Raw genomic sequence first — 24,255 nt, forward strand, 5'->3', positions numbered from 1 at the left:
ATTAAAAACATAGATTTCCTCCTTAAAAAACTTAAATTTAAATAAAAAAATATAAGATATGCAAATTATCAAAAACTTTAATATTCATACTAGATTATTATGTGATTTGAACGTTTTTGGTTTCTTATATCAATATTTAAATATGTATTTCTATTTTCGAATGGTCTTATCAAATTGTTGGTCTATATTTTAATATTATTAAATTTTCTAGATTACTTTGATTTTCAGTGATTAATTTGTTCCCTTATATAAAGTTAATATATGGGTGATGGGAGACTTCTACACTGAATCATATTGTTAGAAATTTCGAGACTAATACTATGTAATGAGTGTCATATATCAAAGAAACCATATAAATACTAATTTAAAAAAGAATATTAATAATGGCTCATAAATTAATTATAATAAATTATAAATATTTTTTTATTATTTAATAACTATTAATTTTCAAATATATATAATATAGTTATTATAATTTTAATAGATAGATTTTCTAATTGTAAAAATTAATTATAATTAATATTAAATAAATTTTAAAAATTATAATTAAACAATAATTAATAATAATTAATTTGAATATAGTTTTGATAGTCTAGTTTTTATGATGAACCACATTTGTTGGTTAAAAATCTGTTCGCCCAAAAATTCTCTTATATGATTTCTACCAAAAAGACTTTATTTAATTCATTATAGATCATAGAAACTTAATACAAAAATCTTAAAATATTTAATTAAAACCAATAATACTTTCGAGATAACAATCTTCAAATATTTTTCTAATAATACTCTGAAGATAACAGACCCCTTAAAAATAAGGCATTATAAACCCATAAAACTATTTATATCTTTTCGCATATTCCTCCTTCATCAACATCATAGTTACCAAATTCAAAAAATTCACTCTGGGTTGCTTGCTCTGTGAGTTTTGAGAAATATAAGCTTCAATCCATTCATCAGTGTTGATCAATCCTTCTTCCATTTTGATGTCTCGAGACCATAAGAATCGATTTTATACGGATTTAATTCGGCCGATCTAACGAATTCACGAATATAGAAATAATTTTTACCAATTCTGTCTAATTTTAATTTTGTAACTATCATAAAGATATATATTTAGAATATTTTATCTATATGCAATCATAAGTAACTACGATATATATATTTACCAGTTTAGATTCCAAACTCTCGTGTTGAGAAAATTAAATCCATAGAGATATAAATATTTTTTCAAATTATTAATTTAAATTTGATAATAATAATATTATAATATATTAATATTAATGTTAGATTTATAAATAATAATAATATTAATATTATATTTAATGCTTTTTTTTATAACCATTTATAATAATATTATATTATTAATATTTTGAAATATTACAATTTTATTATAGAAATATTTATGTTTTTAAAGATTTTAATATATTTATAGTTATATTTTGTTATTGAATTAAAGCTTTGATCCATATTAAGTTTATTGAGATGAGTTTTCTATGATAATCACATTAAAATTCATTTGCCCACGCATTTGTGGTTCATTGTCACGTAAAGATGAGAACGAGATCATGACCACAAGTTAAATAGAAAAAACAACTACTTTTGACCAAAGACACAACCACAATGAACTGGGCAATTGGTTTGACCAAGAAATAGGTAAAAATTTATTAATTAGTTAGTTAATTAATTAATTAATTAATTAGTTAGTTTGTTAGAACAATTTATTATCCTTTAAATCTATATGTAACAAATATATTTGTTTATAAAAATAATTAGATAATTAATTAGTTAGTTAATTAGTTAATTGTTTACCAAGTCATTTATTTAAATGTATTTAAATATGGAGTTGTCTATAGTGAGACTTTTTGGAGTTTCCGGTGCCAGAATCAGGTGGAAAAAAAGTTGAGGTAAAATCTTGATTTGTGTTATTTAAACTAGTTTTTTGATTATATTTATGGATTCAACACCATGAAAAACACTAGGGCACTTTTATTTTGTAGGATTTACCCATCAATCTTGTGACTTCAATGAGAAAAATCAAACAAAAAAATCCAGCGGAAAAGCTTCCAAAAAAACGAAATTTAATTTAAATAAAAATAAATTATATTAATATTATTCCATATGATAGTCAAAACAAGTTGAACCGGTTTTATATTCCAAATTATTTTTGTTTTGTGGCTTGCATGTCTAAGTAGATCATATTTCTAATAAAATAATAATAATAATAAAATTAATATCCGCTCCCGGATGCGGGTGGTTTTAATGCTTGACAGGTCAGAGGCTCGTCCTGAGGGCAGGTGTCCGCCCGGACGAGCCACGTATAACAGGACGCTTAGCATATGGGCTTGCTGCGTGAGGCATTTAAGTTCGGAGGCGTTGGTTAATGGCAGTCGGGTCCTTTCGGCATTTACTGCCCTTCTTGGTAACGGGAAAATGGCGCTACATAGCCATGGCCTCTCTGTCATTCTCCCGCAGTTTGTGTTTGTTCCTGCTTTGGCTCTGAGGGAGGTCGTGGTAGCTCATGCTCTGGTTCTGAGGAAGGTCGTGGTAGCTCATTCTCTGGTTTTGAGGGAGGTTGCGAGGGGTTATTCCTGCTATTGGGTCGATTCGGGGAGGTTTGGCATCTCTGTCACACTCCCGCTGACTGGCATAAGGTTCGAGTGCTCGGAGGTGGTGTGTGCTCATTCTCTGGTTCCGAGGGAGGCTGCGTCGGGGTACACCTGCTCTTCACACAATTTAGAGATGCAGCGAGAGCGTCAACGACAGATAAGCCGACGCGGGAGTTCCAGAGGGCGGGCTTCGTCTCAGAGGCAAGCCCCCTCCCCCTCCTCCTCAATTGAGATTTCCTCTGACCGTAGGCGCTCCAGGGGACGGGCAATTGGCAGAGGCAGAGCAGCGGAGCACCGAGAGATTATGGACTGTGGGCACTCTGAGCATCCCATGGTGAGATATCGCATTCCTTGCACTCTGTCTAATTCAACTTTCTTTGTTACTGTTTCGGTGGAGCATTGCAGCAATCCTCGACGTGAAGATGATGATGTTCATGCCAGCCCTCCGCGGATTCCTGGGTTGGTGCCTACAATTGATATGCAAACTCCCGCCATTGACATGCTGCGCCCTGTTCAAGACAGCTTCTCCCCAGACCCTGGGGCAGGCCCAAGTGAACCTGTGCAGCGTGACATCCTCACCGAACCGGACATCCACAAGGTTCCCAGATGCAAAGCGGAGGAAGATGTGCACACCACTGATGATGACTAGTTCGCTCAGCAGTTCGCCTCAGGTTTCTGAAGAAGGAATTTTTTCACTGTCTGCTCTCACCGCTATCTTATATGTGTCCGGTCTTCGTCCTTATGTAATTCTGTCCTTATCTGTTACAGTGACGGCTATCCATAGTTGTTCCAGTCTTTATGTGTTTCAGTTGTTCAGTGTCGGTCTCATGAATGTCGATTTGGTTCAAGTGTCGGTCTTATGTAATTTTGGAGATGATCATTCCTGAGCTTACTGTCAGTCCTTCGACAGGAATCACAGGGCCGCGGCTCTGTTGTGCCAAAGATGATGTAATTTTTGCCTTTTTTGTAATATAATAGCATAGTCTTATTCAGAAAATAAAATAAAATTAATATCCGCCCAAAACAAAAATGAAAATAATCATATAAATAAAAAACTATAATACAATTTAATGAATAATAATAACAAAGCCCAAAACAAAAATGAAAATAATCATATAAAAAAAAACTATAATACAATTCAACATAACGAATAGAAAATAGTGCTCCAAATTTTTTTAATATTTCTTTTAATTAAATATTTGTAAAATGAATCTTTAAAAAAGGAAACCATATTTATTGAGGCGAGTTTTTGGTGATAATCACATCAAAATTAGTTCGATGCGAACTAGAAGTGTGGTTCCAAGATGGAGAACAAGATCACGGCAACAAATTAAATAGAGAGACCAATGGCTATAAAAAAACACCTACTTTGAACCAAGAAGACAACTACAATGAAATCGGAAATTGACTCGACCAAGAAATAAGAAAAAAATAATTAATTAGTTAGTTAAACAATTTTTTTTTTTTTGGTTAATTGTTGAGCAAGTCATTTATTTAAATGCATTTAAATATGAATTATCTTCCTTTAAATTTAAATTTAGATTTAAATAAATTATATTAATATTATTCGATAAAGTATTATGGGATTAATTAATTAAATTGTTTATTGAATTAATTTATGTTCATTTAAAGTTTAAGAAGCTCCAAATTATAGAATAAATTAAGAATAATCCTAAATGTTTATCTTTATTTATCTATAAAAAAAACTTATTTATTTAAATACCAAGTTTAATAAAAACTAAAAAAATAAATAATTTAGAACTTAAACTAAGAAATTCAACCTAATAAATAATAAGGTAAGTTTTATTATCTTGTTATTTTAATTTAAAACTAAATAAATTATGAGTAAATTAATATTCATAAAATATCAATAATATTAATAAAATAGTGAATAAATCAAGATTATGAGAGCCAAACAAAAAAGAAAATTACCAAATCAATAGCAAAGGTAACAAAGGGGAAAAACAAACAACTCAGAAGAAGAGAAGAAGAGCGAAGAAGGGAACAAGAATGGGTTGGGATCCAACAACTTCTAATCTTCTAGCTGTCATCCCTATTGAGATTGCTCGGCCTCTTTTCAAATTCTATGGTCTCTCTAAACTTATGGTGATGACTTGGTAAAAAATTAACTAGTTAACTAACTAATTATTAATAATAAGAAAATATTTCGGAAAAAATCACATAGGAGTCATATGGTCGATGCGTTTGTAATTATTATCTAATTATTTTTATAAGAAAATATATTTGTTACATATAACTTGAAAGAAAATAAATTGTTCTAGCAGACTAACCAATTAATTAATTAATTAACTAATTGATAAACTTTTCCTATTTCTTGGTCGAGTTAATTGCCCATTTCATTGTAGCCATTTTCTTGGTCAAAAGTAATTGTCTTTTCTAGCCATGGGTCTCTCTATTTAACTTGTTGCCATGATTTGGTTCTCCATCTTGGAACCACATTTACTAGTTCGAAACACGTGGACAAATGAATTTTGATGTGATTATCACCAAAAATTGGTCTCAATAAATATGTTTTCTTCTTTTAAAATTTCATTTTACAAATATTTAATTAAAAAAATATTAAAAAAAATTGGAGCATTATTTTCTATTCATTATGTTAAATTGTATTTGTTGGACACCTAATTCTCTAAGGGTTGGTGTGGAAGCTGAATAGTCTAAGGAAGTCCAAGAGACCTTGGAATACGAAACCAAAGGTCATATGAATGTACTATAATTGTATATCATTTGTTAATAATAGATAGACTCTCATGCTTATCTTAATATTTTGTTGCTGCCATTTATGTGTTTAACATGGTATTGGAGCGTGGGTACTCTTGCCCTGCTCCAATTTGAGCCACTTGTGTTGTGGCCTCTCTGTGCATGTCAGTTCTGCATTCCTCTGGATAGAACTCCCATTATTGTGTGCATGCTTATTTGATGCTTCACACTGTCCGGTTGACCTCTCTAAACTAGATTTGTGTTGGGTTCTCTATCCACTACCTCAAATAGCAAAAATGTACCTGCCCTGACTTTGCACCTGAATGCTCTGCGTTTGATAGAAAATCGAACGACCTTTAAAGTCTGTGTTGCATGGAAGACTGAGATGGTCGTGGTGAGTGCCATGAGTGAAGTAAGTATGTATTGCAACCATACATATTCAATACACGTTCTACATTGAATGGTATTCTGTGTTGAATGGTAATGTGTTGACTGCTTTTTGGATTAACATTGTGTTGCTTGACATGGAGTGATTGTCATGTGTATTACTTTGTTCATAATACTACATTACCATGACTGCTTCTTGGTTAATGCCTCTCCTTCCATGTTAATACTCCTGACTCCGCACCCTAATACCTCCTCTGTGTCAGTAAAATTATCAGTGAAATTGTGTTGGCATGTACACCACGACTACACACAGTGACTCTAGTTGCCTTGAATCATATTAGTATATACATCGTCTAGTTATATGAACGTTTCCCTTGTTGCCACATTAGAGGATCTATGGGCTGTGACTTTCTCGTCCACAGGTGACTTCCCAAGAAGCTCGAAGCCAAGACCAAAACCCTTAAGCAAGTCAGGAAGTTGAACATGTAGAATTGATACTTTGTTGGAGGCTAGAAATCCTTTCAGCTTGAGGTCTAGCGAATCAGGCGACAATACACAATAACCGTAGGATCAGTCGAATCAATGGATAGGGTTAATGGAAGATGAAGATCTTATTGCAGGAGATTAAGTTAAGAAATGGACGGATCACATCAAGGCACGTGTCGACAGAAGGGTGGAAAACGTGCAGAATAATGGAGCAGTCTTTGTAGGCAGTAAGCAATATCTCGCACGCCCTAAAAGCTGTAAATGGTATTTTGCAAATTCACGCGATTAACTTAAGGGGTTGACACGTAGCACGTGAAAACCACTTTTCTCGGGATCTCTCGACTTGTTATGCATTGTGCAAGATTTCACGCGAGATTAGGTGATAGCCGTTGGATCAAGTGGGATTGATCAGCGGTGGAGATCGGTTAATCTAGTTGGTGAGCGGGTGACGTGATAGTCATTCGATTAGATGGATCAGTCCTGACGGTGATCGCATTGGAAGATGCATGTGAGTTAATTTAAATTTCGGATGCGATAAGGTTATGAAGTGGGGTTTTAATTCCTTTCGGTTTTGTGGAAAATTTGAAGGTTTGCCATATACTGGTAAATTAAATAGTTCTACTATTTTAGTAGAATAACTAAAATTGGAGGTTGAGGCTAGTTGGCGCGAGTTATTGTGTGATAACCGTAAGATTGTGGAATGAGATCGACGACGAAGATTTAATGTGCTAAGGAGAGCATCGATATTTGTTCAAAGGTTTGTGGAATGGAAGAAGGGTAAGGTTTAAGTGTGGGCTTCTATGGAGTTTATTTGGCCAAGAATGATTCGAGTCCTCGAATAGAGCTAGACTCGACCGAACATTTTGTGGATCCCTTCACTAATGTAAAAAAGTCTATTTCATTCAACCATACACTACATAGTAGAAAAATAATTTCTGGCCTCTCTGAAAACTGTTAGCAAGAACATCAATGAGAAGGATAAGATTGTCTGAAATTTCAAATACCTCTGCTATGTCAGTGACAATCACAGATCCTTCATAAGTTTTCAGGTACAACCTCCTGAAGAAAGAGTCCACTTGTTCTTTGCGTGTTATTCCAGTCGGTACAGGAGGAATATCTCGAACGAGGACAACAAATTGTTCTGGTTGATTCTATCTTTGGCTAAGAAGGATATTACAAAGTCAACTTCCATCCAGTTGAACAAAGGTAGAGGTAGGTTATTGACGTAAGAGCACAAAAGCAGTAAGAACTATTATGCAACTTTCTAGAACAGAGGATATTGCAGTAACATTGAATTGTGAGTGACTGTTGCTTCTTCCTCATTGGTTAATAGTTGTGATCAGTTTCTTTAAAGTGTAAGTTTGATAATGAAGAAAATGACCAGACTTGATAATGCATTAGAGTTGTTAAATACTCTGATACATTAGAGTTGTTAAGCAGTAGCTCTGTTACCTCTAAACTGGAACGTAGAATATCTCCTCAATTGTGCATTAATTCTCTATTGAAGCATTGAAGTTTGTACACTCGTCCGTTGGATAAAACGCTAGATTGTGAACGCATATTGTCAAGTTGATTGAAGGCTGGTGTTATATGTGCATTGGAGCTACAATATATTTGTGAGATGGGATGCAGAGTAAATGTGTTTATATACAGTGTGAGTGTTTAGGAATGTATGTGCATCTTTCTGCATTGTGTATGTGCCATTCTTTGTGTTGTGTAGTTGCGAACCGTGGTATGTGCATTAAACACTAATTTTGGAGTCATATTTATTGCTACTGAGTGTTGGTGCACTAGTGTTGTGGGTCAAATATGCCTCTACTATGTATTGGAAAAGCTATATGATTGCACGAACGTTGTTTATAGAGTTGTCTCTATAAATAAATAGAACCATTGTTAGTGTATTCTCTGCACTTTATATAAAATAAGTATTTTGTGGAGGAGAGAAGACATTTGCATTGGTTGTAATATTGGTGCATTTGTTGTGAAATGGTTATAATCGGTGAGGTATTAGAATTCCTCAATACTATGGTACACTCAGCGACTGACAACACATTTAGAATCAGCAAAGTCTCTCTCTCCAACATTCGGACCTATCTACAACATGCACAAGTTGCTTTTTTGCAACTTGAATCTCAACTACAGCAGGAAGAATTACAGCAGTGGACTCATCATTCTCAAACTGTTTTTATTCAAAGGATTTAAACAGTCTCCCATAAACAACAAGACAATAATGTTGCACTTGATTCAGATCTAGTGCCCAATACAGCAGTAGAGTTACATGCAGACGCAGAAGTTCAGTTTGCACTTCCCAAGCCCATCATCAGACCTTGGGAAGAGCTTGTTAGCAAGAAGCACAGAACAGGTCTTGGATATGATAAGGAGGTTTCCTTTCATATTCCATATTACTCAAAGCCCATCTAGTTTCAGAGTGTTGGATTCCTTCATGATAGTTCACCTTCAGTTGTTCCAGATTCTTCTCCTCTTCCATAGCAACAACAACAGATTGTGAAATGCCAACACTGTGACCGAGTTGGCCATATTAAAGATCACTGTTTTGATCTTCATCCATGTAAGCACTGTCATAAAACTAGTCATTCTTCAAACAGATGTTTCAGAAACAAAACTCCTGCAAGAACAAAGATTCATCTTGGATGGATCACTTCTTAGCAATGGGCATCAACAACCAAGAAAATATTCTAGACATTTCAGAACTTGTTCTAGAGTATTGAAGATTCTTGCAATTGAATTTTCTCCATCATTTCACCTTGTATTTGACAGGGGGGAAATGATGGTCATCTACAAGCTTCAAAGCCACATCAAGTGAGCCTGAGCCGCAACCTGCCATACTAGATTTAGAGTTGTAGCCAGAGACAAAGACGCCCCTGATCATGTATTCAGTTGGTGATGCTTCTTCAAAGAATTTTGGACATTTCCTCTAGCAGAATACTTCAGCTTCTTGCCAGTTTTGGAAGAGTTCCAGGAATTGCATTAAGCATTCGAGAGTTGTTGGTCATCCTTAAACCATCATAGGTTGAGACCTCCCTTTCTAGGTTGAGGAACTCCCTTTTATGCAGGGTGAGACCTCCCTTTCATGGTTGAAGGTTTCCCTCTTTAAAACATCAAGAGAACTTCCTCTAGCAGAAGCCCTAAGCTTCATCCCAAACTTGGAAGAATTCTGGGAATTTCACTAAGCATTCCAGTGTTGGTGGTCATCCTTAAACCACCTCCCTTATACCGACATTTCAGAGAGCACATTCAACCTAGTGCCACGATGCATTTTTCCACGTTTTGTGTTACAACTCTCTTCTTGGATTCATACATAACCCTTCAGATTAAGGGGGAATGTTAAACACCTAATCCTCTAAGAGTTGGTGTGAAAGCTGAATAGTCTAAAGAAGTCCAAGAGAACTTGGAATGTACTGTAAATATATATCATTTGTTAATAATAAATAGACTCTCATGCTTATCTTAATATTCTATTATTACTATATATATGTGTTTAACAATATTATAATTTTTATTTATATAATTATTATAATTTTTGTTTTAAACCAATATTATTATTATTTTTATTTATATAATTATTATTATTATTATTATTTTATTAGAAACCTAAACCATTTAGACATGGAAACACACAACAAAAATAATTTGGAGTATAAAACTGGTCAACTTGTTTCGACTCTCATATGGCTCTTCTCCACTTGTTTTTGCCAGACGCAAATTCGTGGTTCCGCACAATGTTTTTCGTATCTGTAGACATATTGCCAAATGTATTTACCAACTCGTGAAATGACACGGCCTAATCAAACAATATAGGCGGATTTACTATTTGCTTGAACCAGACAGATCTTTATAAGAATTGACAGAGCCTGACACAAGTGGATTGGGTACTGAAATGAGTGCGACAATTAATAAATTCTTTCAGTGTGATAATTACAAAAAGCAATGGAATAGCTTACAACTTTCTTGAAAGTCTAACTTCTACAAATTTTTGTGTGGAATGGCGGATTTCAGTCTAATCAAACAATAAAATCTTGTCCAGACAACGAAGATGACCATGCTCGGGCAACAACCTCATCCACAAATTCTTGAATATTTCGATCGGAAGAACCGCCTTTCACCATTGCCTCCCTCGATAATTTCTTCAACCGTAAAGCATTTTTCCTCAGCTCAGCACCGAGTTGGCTTTCCATAACGATTTTTATGCACTTCTCCACTTCCTCTCTCCCTACAAGTCCATTTTCTGATCGTTCCTTCAATCTCATGCCCGCCATCCATTTCTCTGCAACGTATGCGGAATTAGTTGTCTGATCGCTCCACTGAGGAATAACCAACATAGGGACCCCGAGGCTGAGGCTTTCCAGTGTCGAATTCCATCCACAGTGTGTCATAAAAGCACCGACAGACGCATGAGAAAGAACTTGCAGCTGATGACACCATGGAACGACTAGGCCTTGCCCTGAGGTTTCGTTCAGGAAGCCCGCAGGCAAGTTCTCTTCACTATTAATTTCCCCTTTGGAAGAAGGTGGACGAACAACCCACAGGAATGAATATCCACTGGCCTTCAGCCCAAGAGCAATCTCATGCATTTGTTCTTTTGAAAGAACAGCCAGGCTTCCGAAAGAAACATACACGACGCTTGCGGGTTCCTTCGTATTCAGCCAATCCATGCAGTTCGTGGTTTTCCACAAGTGTGCCACAGGGTCTGTATCTCCGGGATTCCGTGCGTCCAAGAAAGCCGAGGGTATGAGAGGACCGACAGTGCGAATCGGAGCTAACGATTTCATTGAATTTATTTCTTCCGATTCCAGTTTGGAAAAGGAATTTCCCAGAACCCACGTTGCCTCTGAAAGAGGCTTAAACTGATCCATTACTAATCGCAACAGGGACTCTTTGGTATTTGAAGGATGCAGAAACGATGGCAAGTCCGATACCTTCAGCAACGGCAGTCCTGGAATTTCTATTGCGTCCACTGTTTTACCTGTCTCATCCCGCAAGTTGGCTGAAAACAAGAAAAAATTATTATATTGACATAGAGAAAAAAAACCTATGGACACAATACAGGTTTGGTAAATGAAAACATACCCAATCCTCTGCTAAAATTGTAATAGATGGAGTAAACCGCACACGACTGCGTCCAGAAAAATGCTACAGGAATACTAAACTTCTTTGCAACTTCCGGAACCCAGTGAAGGAAGGAATCGTAAACAATGCAAGATATATTGTTGCCTTGAGCGTTCAACCTCTCTATGAGATTTGCTAATGTGAGTCCTCCCATCTTGGATAACAAGTCGAGGACCATGTCCACGTCTTTCGACCGGTCGAAATCCACAGGAAGTCCGTCTGAAATTGTTTCAAACTTAACATCCATAGAGGAGTTTGGCGCCCCGGGCAGTGCATCTTGAGCCTGTAACATGCGCACACGCTTTTCTTCGGTCGTCACAAACGTGACCATCATTTCTTTAGAGGCGAGCCTCTTCGCAAATAGTAGCATTGGATTGATGTGGCCCTGTGCTGGAAAAGGCATCACGAGCACATGAGGCTTGTTGTATTCTAGTTCTCCTAAGGATCCCATCTTACTAGCCCCCAGAAAGGAATAGTTGCAGACAACTTTCGATACAAGTATATCGTTCTCGCGGACTCTCGGCCTTCTCAATTAATCTGCCCTTTCTCTTTGCTCTGAGATTGAACCATGGAACACCGCTCAATTTAAATCCCGTGGATGGGATACCGGATAGCATCTGGATGCTTCAGCGCAATGGGTGCACGAAACCAGTATCGCCGGTGTCACAATCAGTACCGACGCAACAGACGTAGTTTCTAGAAGTTCTCTCACTGCAAGTGATCGAACGAATATCCGAAATGCTAACGTAATTGCATGAATCACGTAGCGATACAAAAGCCAGCGAACTGTGAACTCCGTCACGTGTTCGATTCAGGGTTCCTTCCTGAAAGGAAATTGCCCAAATCATCCCAGCCTCCATGGATTAACGTGTGTATGTCGCACACCTAGCCACGACAGACGCGCTGATTATCACCAAATTCACTTTATGTCCAAAGAGTTCTGCTTCACCTTCCATTCCTCATACGGTCACAAATAAAATAGAAGATAAATCTAATTTGTATGTTGGTCCAAACTGTCATTGTCATGCCCCCAAGCCTGCGGTAGTCTTTCAATCGTGCTAGGTGAGGTGCGGCACCATCCTTCTTGGGAGCACTTCATTGACCCCAAGGAATGCACCCTCCTTGAGAGCACTACTTCGACCTCGAGGAATACACCCTCCATGAGAGCAATCCATTGACCCAAAGAGATTCTCCCTCCTTAGTTCCTTGAGCGCATGAGCACACCCTGAAGGCAGGAAGTCTCATCGTTCAACCTTTAGGAGTGTGCCTTGTGCCCTCTTTCTCTCCCTTGAGCGCACAACACAATTGGGAAGCCCAACGACATACCCCTTCGTCCTCCAAACTTGTGCCGCACACCATGCCTTGACTGTCTCCCTCTCTTGAGCGCATGAGTGCATCTTGAAGCCATGAAGCCTTTCCCTTTCAACATTTCAAAGTGCACCCATGCACCTAGTAGCCCGTTTTATCCCTCTCGAGAGCTTTGAAAAGGCATGAACATAGAATATTTATAGAACATAGTAAAATAGAAGATTTTCAGGCTCACCGTTGCTTGTCATGAGTGATTGCAGACACATGTATTCTAGAAATATCACAGAAATAACGCACGAGAACGATCGGGAAAAGAGAACAAACAAAGGAAGTTGCATGAATAACGAAGAGCACACTATAACCTTGATGCTCAGAGCACCCCAAACACTACATTACATCAAAGACCCTTTGGAGGGTGAGGACATCAATGATTGAAGCTACCTGAAGAATGAAGATACAAGTGGTATCCATGTCACCACTAGAAAAAGTCCATGTCATCAGTCACTATTAGTCCTAGCCACCAAAGATACTGATATGTCATGTTCTCATCACACAATGGTGTGGAAGTCATGATGTATTATTATAATCATTGTAAAGAAAAATAAGTAGAATACCAAGAGTCATGTATGAAGTAAAGAGTTATGGAATTCCAAAGGACATGTAATACCAAAAGTCATATGTAATTCCAAAAGTCATTTGGAATTCCAAAGGTCATTACAAGTTGGAAAGTTAAGATATATGAGGATGTGAAAGGTCATGCCTCACGTTATAAATAGATCTTCATTTCTCATGTAAAGGAGTTTTTAACCTTCAATTCTCCCATAAGGGATTAGATAAATAGAGTTGGTATTTTTGGGGAGAAAAAAATGGCTCTAACGCTCCACTATTGGAGCTAGTGGTGTTCATTGTATTTATGTATCTTGGGACTTTTGCTTAATATTGATGGCTTTTTAGTCAAACATGTTTTTACGCATGGATTGTGAATGTTTCTGAGACTATTATTTGAGTGTTTATGGTTCATGATTTTTTTCATTAAGTATTGGATTAGTCGAACTATTTCGGTTACTTCAATGCTTCTTGTTGGAAATGTGTTGTTATGGTTATAATGATCGCTGCATCCTTGTGAACTATTTCTCTTGATTTTAGATGAACCTTTCTCTTTTACGTGTGTCTCCATTAGGGTAGTATTATTACTTCTCTCTTAGAGGTTCACTTGAATCCCCCTTGCAGTAGAAGAACCTTGATACATTGGCAATCAAACATTTATAAGGCATACTAGCTTGCTCATTTGAAAGGACAATTGCACTTCTCCCTTGTGTTGATAGCTCAATACAAGGCATAGCTTTAAGTAAAAGGATAACTCGGTTGTATTCCGAATGGGACTCATACACCAAACAGTGTGAGGTCTAGTTGGGACCTTATATCGGGGAGATCCCATGTATGTTGGTGATATCCAACACCATCAATACAACTGCAATTTCCCTTTGATCTTAGCTTGAGCTTTTAACTACCACATTGAACTTGCAAACACGATGAAGCCCACAATGAGTGATGTATAGGGAAGATCCTGACCAATCTTAATCTCCCTTGGGACTTTGACCAGTGATATGGATCCAAGCTTCAAAACTAAGAAATGGAGCCATTAACAACCAACCAAGGAATTGCATTGAGCATGAGACTGGTTTAATATAGCTTATGAATTATGAAGAAGCATAGGACCTTTTGAGAAATTTGACACATGATGATGAACCTAGGAGGCCAGTGGAGATTCCAATTCCACCATGTGAACATGGGAAGCTGAAGGTGGAAAAAAAATAAACACTTCATGAGGTTGATTCTCCACCACCGAGAAGACCTGAATAGGCCAAGAAATGGTTCAATCGGAGAATCGGAAGAAATAATTAATGTGACAGGTATGATGGACCTATAGAGAAGAGACGAAAGCAAGATGCATTGCTAACTATAATGAATAACTTGTAGGATGACATTCTAAAAATGAAATTTGATCGAAGGAAGAATGCAGGCTCACCATGACACAAATTTCATCTGGAGTTGAGCTTATTAATCGTGCTATGTAATTATGCAATGAAATGATGACCCCTTGAAGTGAGCAGGGTCCTATGGACAATGACCGAGGATGAATTAATGCATACATGTCAGGGAATTTAATAGATCTGGAAAGAAATTTGAATGACAAGACAAGTGACCTTCTCTTCCACTTAGTGTTGTCATGGCAGCTACAGATATCGAGCTCAAACACCCATCATGGGGCAGAAGATATGTGTTTCATAAATGTAATTTTAAGTTACTGTAATGTGATAATTTTAAAACCAAAATAATAAGTATAATAGAATGTCTTTCCATTTTTTTTAATAATGAAAAAACTGAAGAGTATATACAATAAAGAATACATATTTTCATATATAAGAAAATAGCACTTTACAAATCAATTACCAACAATAAGTAATGGCTAAATGATAGGGATTTAACCTCTTTCCTATATCCAAAGAATATTTTTATTAGTAGTTAAGGAAAAGGGTTCAAATTTATCTCAATCATAGTTATGTTAATTTTCCTTTTTAATTTAATTAGAAAATGTTATAATTTTTTCTTTTTAACAACAATGAGGATGGTCCACTTGGTGGAATCAATAACTTGGTACATACAACTACTACTATTTCATGAAAGGTGTGCCATACAAATCGAGTTAAGTTCATTCAATAAAAAAAGTTATAAAATTAAATTATTAAAAGATATAAAATTTATTTTCACTACATTTGGTTTGATGGGCATGTTGTATTGACAACCCATGTTGGTCCATGATATTGTAAAAGAACCTATTTATAGGTTAATAATCTCTATGGTAAAGTGGGCTTGAATCCCATGGTTAAGAATCCTATTACACATTTTTTAGAATGTAAATATATGTTTAACCCATATGTGCAAGTAGTTGGACATCATCTGTTATGAAGTCTCTATGAAATTTAAGGATCGAGGTTCAAATCCATGATTTACCGTGTGGGCCATGCGTGGGGGCATTCCCCTTGTCATCCTAATGGATAAAAAAATAATGATAATTAATTAAAACTAGCCTATATCCATCTTAACCCTGAACATATCAAGCACCAAGAGTGATCAAATATCTCGAGGTCTAAAACTCTTTCCTAAGTGCAAAAATGGAGGAAAGGTTTGCATCTCAAGAGATTTGAACCCTCTCGGAACTTGAGAGATCCATGGTTAATATGGATCTAGGTTGGTTTTATAATATTGTATAATATCTATATATTTCTCTATGTGTCTCTTTCATATTCCCTCTCTCTCCCCCTATTGTTGCTGTTACAACACCCTCCATAAAAAATTCACTACATTGAAATTTTGGATCCTACTTTATCATTGTGTCAAGTGTTGTCTTGGTTGTTAAGTGTCATTTCATGTCATCCTAGATATTTCAAGTGTTCTTGAGTGTTCTCACGTGTCGTCGCATTGAGTAGAACATCTTTGGTGTATTTCATGGTCGCAAAATCTTTGTTGTTGTAAAACGACACTTTTTCGTCACAGTGAGACAAACTTCACCCATTGTACTTGGGGAATGTATGCAAAGTAGAGTTTTTATGTATAATTATCATTTTACAAGATTTTCTAAGTTTTCTCCATGATATGGTATGTGTCACATGTGGTTTTATGTCTAAAATTCATCATGTTCACCCCTTTTCCTATCTTCCAGACTTAGACAAAATTTTCCTTCAAAATGAACCCATTAAGGCCAAGAGTGCATGAGCGCACTCTCAAGCCTTAATCAATAATACCTCAGTGTTCAAAAGTGTTCCATGCACCCTTTAGGAGCACAAAGCACACTCCCTAAGTTCGTTCTTCTTCCCTGTTCCGAGCTACGCCCTTCAAGAAACCAAGTCTTCCTTTGAGCGCACTCCTTCAACTCGAAGAAGTGTGCCCTCCTTGAGCACACTCTAAAGTATTTCTCAACCCCTTAGCCCTCCATAGTGTGGCATGGGCCCTCCTAACCCTTTGATTACATGAGCACACTCTGAAGGCATGAAGCTTTACCCGTCAGCATTTAGACTTGTACCATGCACCCTCATGGGTCTCTTGAGCACATGAGTGCACCCCTAAGGCCTGGAGCCTTCCTCCTTTAGTCGTCAAACTTGTGCCATGCACCCTCCTAGGCCTCTTGAGAGTATGAGTGCACCCTAAAGGCTTGAAATCCTCCCCCTTTCATGGCTTCAACCTTTCGAAGTGTTACCTTATGCCCAAAATCTATCCTTGCTCTTTCCAAAGAACACTAAAAAGGCATGAGAAAAATATCTACATAAAACATGTTAGACTAGGAGATTTTCAAGCTGATGGTTATTTTTCACGAGTGATTACAGTCACAGGTATCTCAAGAACAACTTTCCAAGCATGCATGAGGAAGATCGGGAAAAGAAGACAAGCAAAGGAAGCATTGAAGAGCCAAGAAGACATTGAAAGCTTCATGATTGAAGCACCCTTAAGACTATGTAACAACCCTAGTGAAAGTTCCATGTAATAAAATTTAATAAAGGAAAAATAAGACCACTGGTAAGGGATACTTATTCCGAGATGAATGTTGGGAAAATATATCCTAGTGGGAATCACGGGATGTGTTTATGGCTAAAGGAAATTGGAAAAGCCAAAGGCAAGGGAAAAGGCATTAAAAGGAAACAGGGAATTTTTGGCACATTTATTTATGAAAATAAAGGAAATTAGGAGAAAAGTAAGGTGAAATGTCATAGGTTTCATGTGAGGAGGAAAATGAAGGAAAATATTGGAAAATGAAGAAATTGGAGGCTTAATTAATAAAAAGGCTTCTAAGGGTCAACTGGCAAGCTCTTGGCTCACGTTTTGCTAAGGTTTTGGAGCAAGGAAAGGAAAAGAAAGTAAGGGAAGGACAAGGAAAGGAAAGTAAGGAAAAGAAAGTAAAGGGAAAGGAAAGAAAGAAAGGATCAAGCAAGGAAGAGAAAGATCAAGCAACTTCATCAGGAATACTTGCATGTAACATATTGCATGTGTGATTTCCTAGCTGGTTTTGACATGCGTGACTTTGCATGTTGGTGTACGGTTCTATTGCTTTTGGTGGAATTGCTTTTCTAGGTTATGAAAGTTGTTTTTAGCCTAGCCTTTAATTTTTCGGATGGCATGGTGTGTTGGGATGTTTATCTTAGTTTTGAGCTTTGGATTTGCCAGATGGATTTCAAAATCCAAGGAGGAGGTGGTCTCAAGGTTCATTCCCAAATGCCTAGTGTTGTTGGGAAAAGTATCCATTCAGAATGCCCCTATCCCACTCTAAGGTGTGAGAGTGCCTTAGAAACAAACAAGGAAAACTATTTTCGTATTCTTCTTTATGAAATGTCAACGAAGAGGAAGGATGTAACTAACCTCTGTCTTTCGCTAGTTTGTTGATCCAATCGCTCTCTCCTTTGTTCGCTTCCCGCTGCCTGCTCCCTTACTGGTCTAGCTTCACCAAGTTCCTGCAAGATCACAGAAGAGGAAAACTACACAAAAGACATAGATTTACATTCATAACTAGTTTAGGATCAGATTTAAACTAAACATGCAAATATAACAAAACATCATTGATACACAGCATGTAGGAGAAACTCAAATAGTTTTATTGATATAATAAGAAAGTCCAAGAGGAGATACAACCAAGTGAGTCCCGATCCAACATCTACCTCCCAGCAAAGGAATCCCTTCCTCACCTCCAACAAAGCATAAATCACCCAATGCACTATCTCAATCTCAAACCAACAACAATTCTCTGCAAAGTACAAAATTCCAGCCTCTGGATCTCTGGGTGAGGGATCCATATATAGATGTAAGCAGAGAGGATGAGTCAGCTTATGTTTTGACTTGTGGCTTCTCTCTGTCAGTTCTTGCTTCCACTTGGAGGCTGAGAGCCTCTTACTCATCACTTGTCAAATTCAGTGAGGCAAGTGTCATTGGAGAAGGTTTTGGAAGCTTCCATTGTCTTTCCACCTCGTTGAATGAGCTTGCCATTTGTCATTTCCCACTCCACACACCCTGGTAGTGCATTCACCTACGTTGCAACGCACGTAGCCAGTGTATTTGGGTGCTTTGCAACGCAGGCAGCTAGTGGAGCATTTGAATTGATCCTGATTTGACTAGTTTTGGGCAGTTTCTGGTGGAGAACTTCTGGGAGAAGCTATCATTTGTTGACCTTGTTTCTTTAGGAGCTGGAACAACATCTTTAGGGACTTAGGATCCCTTGGTTTATGGACATTTCATGCTTATAGCTGTAAGGCACAAAAATGTCTATAACAGTTGCCCCCTAAAGTATGAGGCCGTTTATCGGGTGAAATGCTTTATTAGGAGGATCCGAAGTTCTTTCAATGCTGGGAGGAGACCTGTAATAAGATACAATACAATACATTATTTTCATACTGTTTTCATGATCTAGCTGAGGCGGGCATTCCCATGCTCAGCTTTATAAATTCATTTTCATGTACATAAGACAGACAATCGTGTGATGGTAGACTGATGATCTTGATGAAATCATCATCCTTTTGGTAGGATGATTATCTATGCTGTAATGTTGTACACTTCAATGTCTTTATTTTTCCTGAATATATATCGTAGCCCGGATGGATGAAACTAGATCCGGGGTCTTCAATCTTGTCTGATCTTCACTCTAAGTACAAGTCGATCCATGTGAGAAATGTTTTGAAGTCGAACATGGAAAAACATCGCTTGATTACCAGTCAATGATGTAAACTGTTAACAAGCGCGAGAGGAATCACCGATAATGATAATGACCCTCAAGGTACTGCAGTACAATTCACGTGGTGTGAATAAAGGACTTGGCGTCGAACAGCACACAAAATCTTTCGGTCGAAGGTCATTGATGTATACCTGTTGCCGGAAGTGAGAAACTTGCCATTGAGGCATGCAAGCTTCAAAGTACTGAAGGGGTGTTCCTAGATCAACTTCTTGGATAATGAGCTGATGTCGACAAGAAGCGATCCGTCAAAGGAGGGCCTTGATGTATCCCACATCAATGACACGGAACGAAGAAAATGATTTTGATGGAGGTGAAAACGATCTGATGATATATGGTTCAGGGTGGCGGTCATGAAAGAATGAAGTATAATGTATGGTAGTGGATGGGACACGGGTGACTTCTCTGGATGACTTCACTTGAATTATCGGCGACACTTATATGATGGATTGGTAGCATTTACCCCAAAGGTGGATGGTATGGCGAGACCATGGTGATGTGACTGGTGAATGAAACAACCCAACCCGACTCAGGCACGGAGCGAAAGTGTCATGTTCAAGAGCGACTTGCTACCAATAAAGTTTCTTTGAGTTTCTTCCCAATTTTTCCCCAGTCATTGCTGACCAGTACCTCTTTATTTTTGTCAAGCTTGAGGAGGATAACATATGCTTGTTCTATAATTTGCCCTTCGGGCAAACCCATCGCTATGTTTTAACGAGCCTAGCGATAGTGAAACTCGTTCTCGTCTAAAGACAAGTTTGTCGCTATTAATCTTTTTAACGAGTTTAACGACAAAGATAACTCGGTCCTTTTCATTTTTAGAGAGTCTGAAAAGGAACGTAAAGGTAACTCCGGAAGTCCTTTTTCGTCATCTAATCCCTTAAGTCCAAAAAAGTATAAAACAATACAGAAGGGATGAATTTTCGATAGTTTTAACGAGCTGAACAAAACAAGCGCTCGATCTTTTTGTGCAATAATCCCTCAGGTCCAAAAAGATTAAAATCTAGAGGAGGGATAGCACTTCCGGTCGCTTTAACGAGCTAGAAGGCCAAAACTCGACAATCTTTTCATATTTTACGAGTCAGATGAAAAGAGCTTAAAGAAGACTCGTCTTTTGAGGAACAAGTGATAAGACGGGTAGCGGCTGATTCCAGGTAAGGGTTGGAATTTTCCAAGCACGGCAGTGTCACAAGGATGGCTAGTGAAATCACTCTTCGCAGCTGTTCCTCAAAATGGGTAAACAATCAAATGGAGGTGAATGATCGGCCAATGGAAAGTGGAGGTGACGGTGCAAACACGACCAAGGCTTTAATGGCTGATAATGTTACATTCACGGTGGTTATTTACAGGAGGGTAGTTCATTTTTTAACGAGCTTAAACGCGGATTGAAACACTTGCTCGATCTTATGTTTATTTTTTAACGAGCATGAACTATGTGTTAAAACTGCTCGATTAATCCAGTCATATGATAAGAATGTCTCATTTAAGATGCCATTTTTTATGGAGCTTGCACCTTACAAAGCTTTTCCCTGGATCCTTTCGTTATGCAAGTTCGGAAACGACTAATCCTACGAGTTTAAAGGGTTAGCCTACAGGTTTAAAGGGAGGACCTAAAAATTTAAAAAATAAATAGCCGCCCCTTGCTTGCATTCCAAAAGGTTTGCATGCCCCCAGGTATAAATTACGATTTCAAGGTTACCCCTCAATTTGCAGATAAAACATTTTTTCTACCAGGAAAGGCCTACCTCTTTCAGGTTACCAAAGATTGCCTCATTTGCGCAGCAAACAAAACACTTCTTCGGCGATGTCTACCGAGATAGACAAAGGTGAATGACGACGCCCGCTGATTCACATAAATTTGACAAAAGAATCCTATTCTAGAACAACCCCTATTCCAATCACGGACGGGGTACGGACTAGTCATATTCTCCCGCGGAAACCTACCCTATACCCAAAGTTTTCCTGCCGAAGCAGACCAGGACACATGCCCCCTGGGTTCCAGTCATATCCTTCCGAATTACTGGCACTCATCGGGAGGACGGACCGTGGGTTGAGACATTTCTTGCGTGAAGAGACCATTTAGGGATGGTATATGACTATTTGCGATGCATGATCCGGGAAATGAAAGCTGGTCCATGAGCTTGACCACTCTTCCTTCGTGCGGAAAACACATTACTCTAAGAGTGAGGAGACGATGGCTCCCATGCAATAAATATAGTCTCGTCCAAGGAGTAGGTTATAATCCAAGGGTCCTTGAACGACCATCACGTTCATTTGAACGGTCTTCCCTTTCAATGTGATAGGCACATTGGGGAGGATCCCTAAAGGTCGACTGGTTCCTTTATCGAAGCCTGTCAGATTTATCATCTTAGGGAAAAGCGATGGCGAACCAAGCGCTTTCCAAGCAATAGAGGAAAGGATACTCACAGATGCCCCCTCATCAATGATGGTGCCAGCCATGACCATTCTGCATATTTGAACGATAATTCGGAATGGTATGCTTGCTGGCAAACAGGGTCTGCCTAGTTGGTTCCAGTCGAAGGATACAACTAGGTTGCTTGGTGGTGGGACTGAGTAGACGGCTGGGTACGACTCTGATGAACTTCCTTCCTGCGATAAAGGAATGGGTGGATTGCCCCCGTGTTCGTCGGAGTCTGCGTTGATGAAGAGAATTTGGACGGTGTCATCCTTATCCTCTTCAGTGACTGTATCATTCAAAGATAAAACCTCTGAAGGCAAGACCAGGTCAACTGCCACCTCGACCTTTTGACTTTCATCTGGTATGGATTCAGTTGGTTTATCTTCAATGATAGACGCTTCAGCTGACCACTTGAGTGGGCCAGCTGGATTTTTAACTAACGAAGGACTCGGCAAGAGTTTTTTATATCCAGGAGGAAGTCGTAACGGTGAAACTGGACGATCTTCCAAGACTATTTTAGCCTCGTCTAAGAAGGGACAACGGTGGAGGGCATGGTCGCCTTCACACAATCTACAGGGAGGTCTAGCTCTCCCTTTTTGTCCTGGAACTTCACTTTCGCTAGTTGACGGTGTACTTTCAACATGGCCATCAGAGGTTGACGACACCAGATTGTGCAAACGGGGAGACCAGTCCCTTAGTATCCGAGGGATGCAAGGGCAATCTCTGTGAAAGTGGTCTCCCTTGCAAATGACACATGGCGATTTAGGCCTGGTCAATGCTGTGTGTGGATTTTCATTAGACGACACTTGTTTTCCCTTATTCGCCTTTGGCTCCTTCTTCTTTTTCTCTTTCTTCTTCTTTTCCTTTTTCTCCTTAGGAACTTGGTTTTTAGCTTTACCAGTCCCGTCATGCGAAGAGGAAGGAAGAGAGGAAGAATTAGAGGAAGTAGAAGGTTGGTGGGAAATTCTGGACTCATCTAACTGCTGATTCGACTATTCAGGAATAGTGGTGTTCTGAACGACATTGGTTGAGAAGAGCCAGACCGGCAAGCCAATTGTCAGTCCTGGAAGCGACAATGTGGCCATATGGGGCACACCAACATCTCCCCAAGTGGAGAAGGGACTAGGATTTCCACCAAGGGGAATTCCTTGGTTGGTAGGCTCCATTTTCTCAACCTAAATATCAACGCAGGAAAAGGGGTATGAATATTCCGTTTAAAATAAATTCTAACGACGCTTGGACACAACTTGCTTTTTCAATTTTAAAGAGTCGAGAAAAAGCAAAAGATGACTCTAGTCTCCTTTGATTTTTAATGAGCCTGAAGTGACAAGTGCTCAGATGGACCTTTTCCGTTAAGGAGTCTGAAAAGGAACGAAAGGGACTGCTCTGGAGATCTAGGTAGAGGGTGTGCCAAACCAATCACAAAACCGCAGAATACTTTTTAGGGTACGGGCGGTCAATCTTCCCGAATGCTGTGTTCAGTGCATTGCGATTAGTAGGGCGGCCGACACGGCTTCCTATGGATAAAGGTTTTGAGCCTATAGGGGTCTCCCAATATATACTCGACGGTACGTGGGAGCACAATCCGTACTGGTACTTATCGTCTCTCAGGAGGAATCACTCAACCATCAGTGAGGCCAACAGTTACCAGGTTTTATGATGCCGGAACACGTCTCTAGCCTAGACCTCTATGTTGTGCGTTAAGTTACAAAGCGTTGTTAAGTTCATTCAATTTATTTTAGGTTGATCTTTCTTAGAAGTTTGCCTTTTTGGATCACCACGAGATGTAGATACAATTCCTAAATGCAGTCTAAAGATGATAAGCAAGCTTTTATCTCTTTTCAACAATGAAAATCCTAGCTACAAGGGGAAAAGAAAGACACAATCTTTTCTCAAAGAGCATAGAGCACACTATAAATGCACTTTTCCTAAATCAAGCCATACAAACTGTCAAAATGCAAATGCACATATGCATGTATTTTTTTTCACTTTCTTAATATTGATGCCTAAAAAGAAAGTTGTTGTACAAATTTGAATTCGATTTCAAGTGAAAAACACAAACAAGCTTCTTTTTCGAAATCAACAAAGTAGATTACGACACTTTATGATTTTGAAGTAAACACTTGTTTCGACACTAGAAATTCACAAATTCAAACCAAATTACAAAATTAAAAGCGCAATCAACTGTCAACAGCAAACAAACTTACTCCTAAGATCAAAACGACACTTACGACAGGTCTAGATCTAAAGGCGATAGTATGACTAGTTTACTTTTGTAATGGGAAACTGCAAATGACGTAACAAATACACAAAAAAAATACAGTTTCTTTTATACAATTGAGGCGGAATTGAGGCAGAGAAAAGGGGTTTTCAGATAGGTACCCACACTGATAACAGGCTGCAAAAATCAGAGATAAAACTGAACAAAAAGA

At 38.1% G+C, this 24,255-nt stretch overlaps 1 protein-coding gene across 1 annotated transcript; it reads right to left on the reverse strand.

Annotated features, from left to right (window-relative positions):
• Nucleotides 1–9,846: 9,846 nt before the first annotated feature.
• Nucleotides 9,847–11,866, reverse strand: LOC149197617 (UDP-glycosyltransferase 74E1-like). Its single transcript, XM_089403948.1, has 2 exons — nt 11,286–11,866; nt 9,847–11,202 (listed from the first exon to the last, which is right to left on the reverse strand). The coding sequence occupies exons 1-2, from the start codon at nt 11,773–11,775 to the stop codon at nt 10,220–10,222; spliced, it is 1,473 nt and encodes a 490-aa protein (XP_089260074.1). The 5' UTR covers nt 11,776–11,866; the 3' UTR covers nt 9,847–10,219.
• Between the last annotated feature and the right edge of the window lie 12,389 nt (nt 11,867–24,255).

The sequence above is a fragment of the Pinus tabuliformis genome, chromosome 2_2 (genome assembly GCF_031772625.1).
Source record: "Pinus tabuliformis cultivar Carrire ecotype Pingquan chromosome 2_2, CPIR1, whole genome shotgun sequence".
NCBI lineage: Eukaryota > Viridiplantae > Streptophyta > Pinopsida > Pinales > Pinaceae > Pinus > Pinus tabuliformis.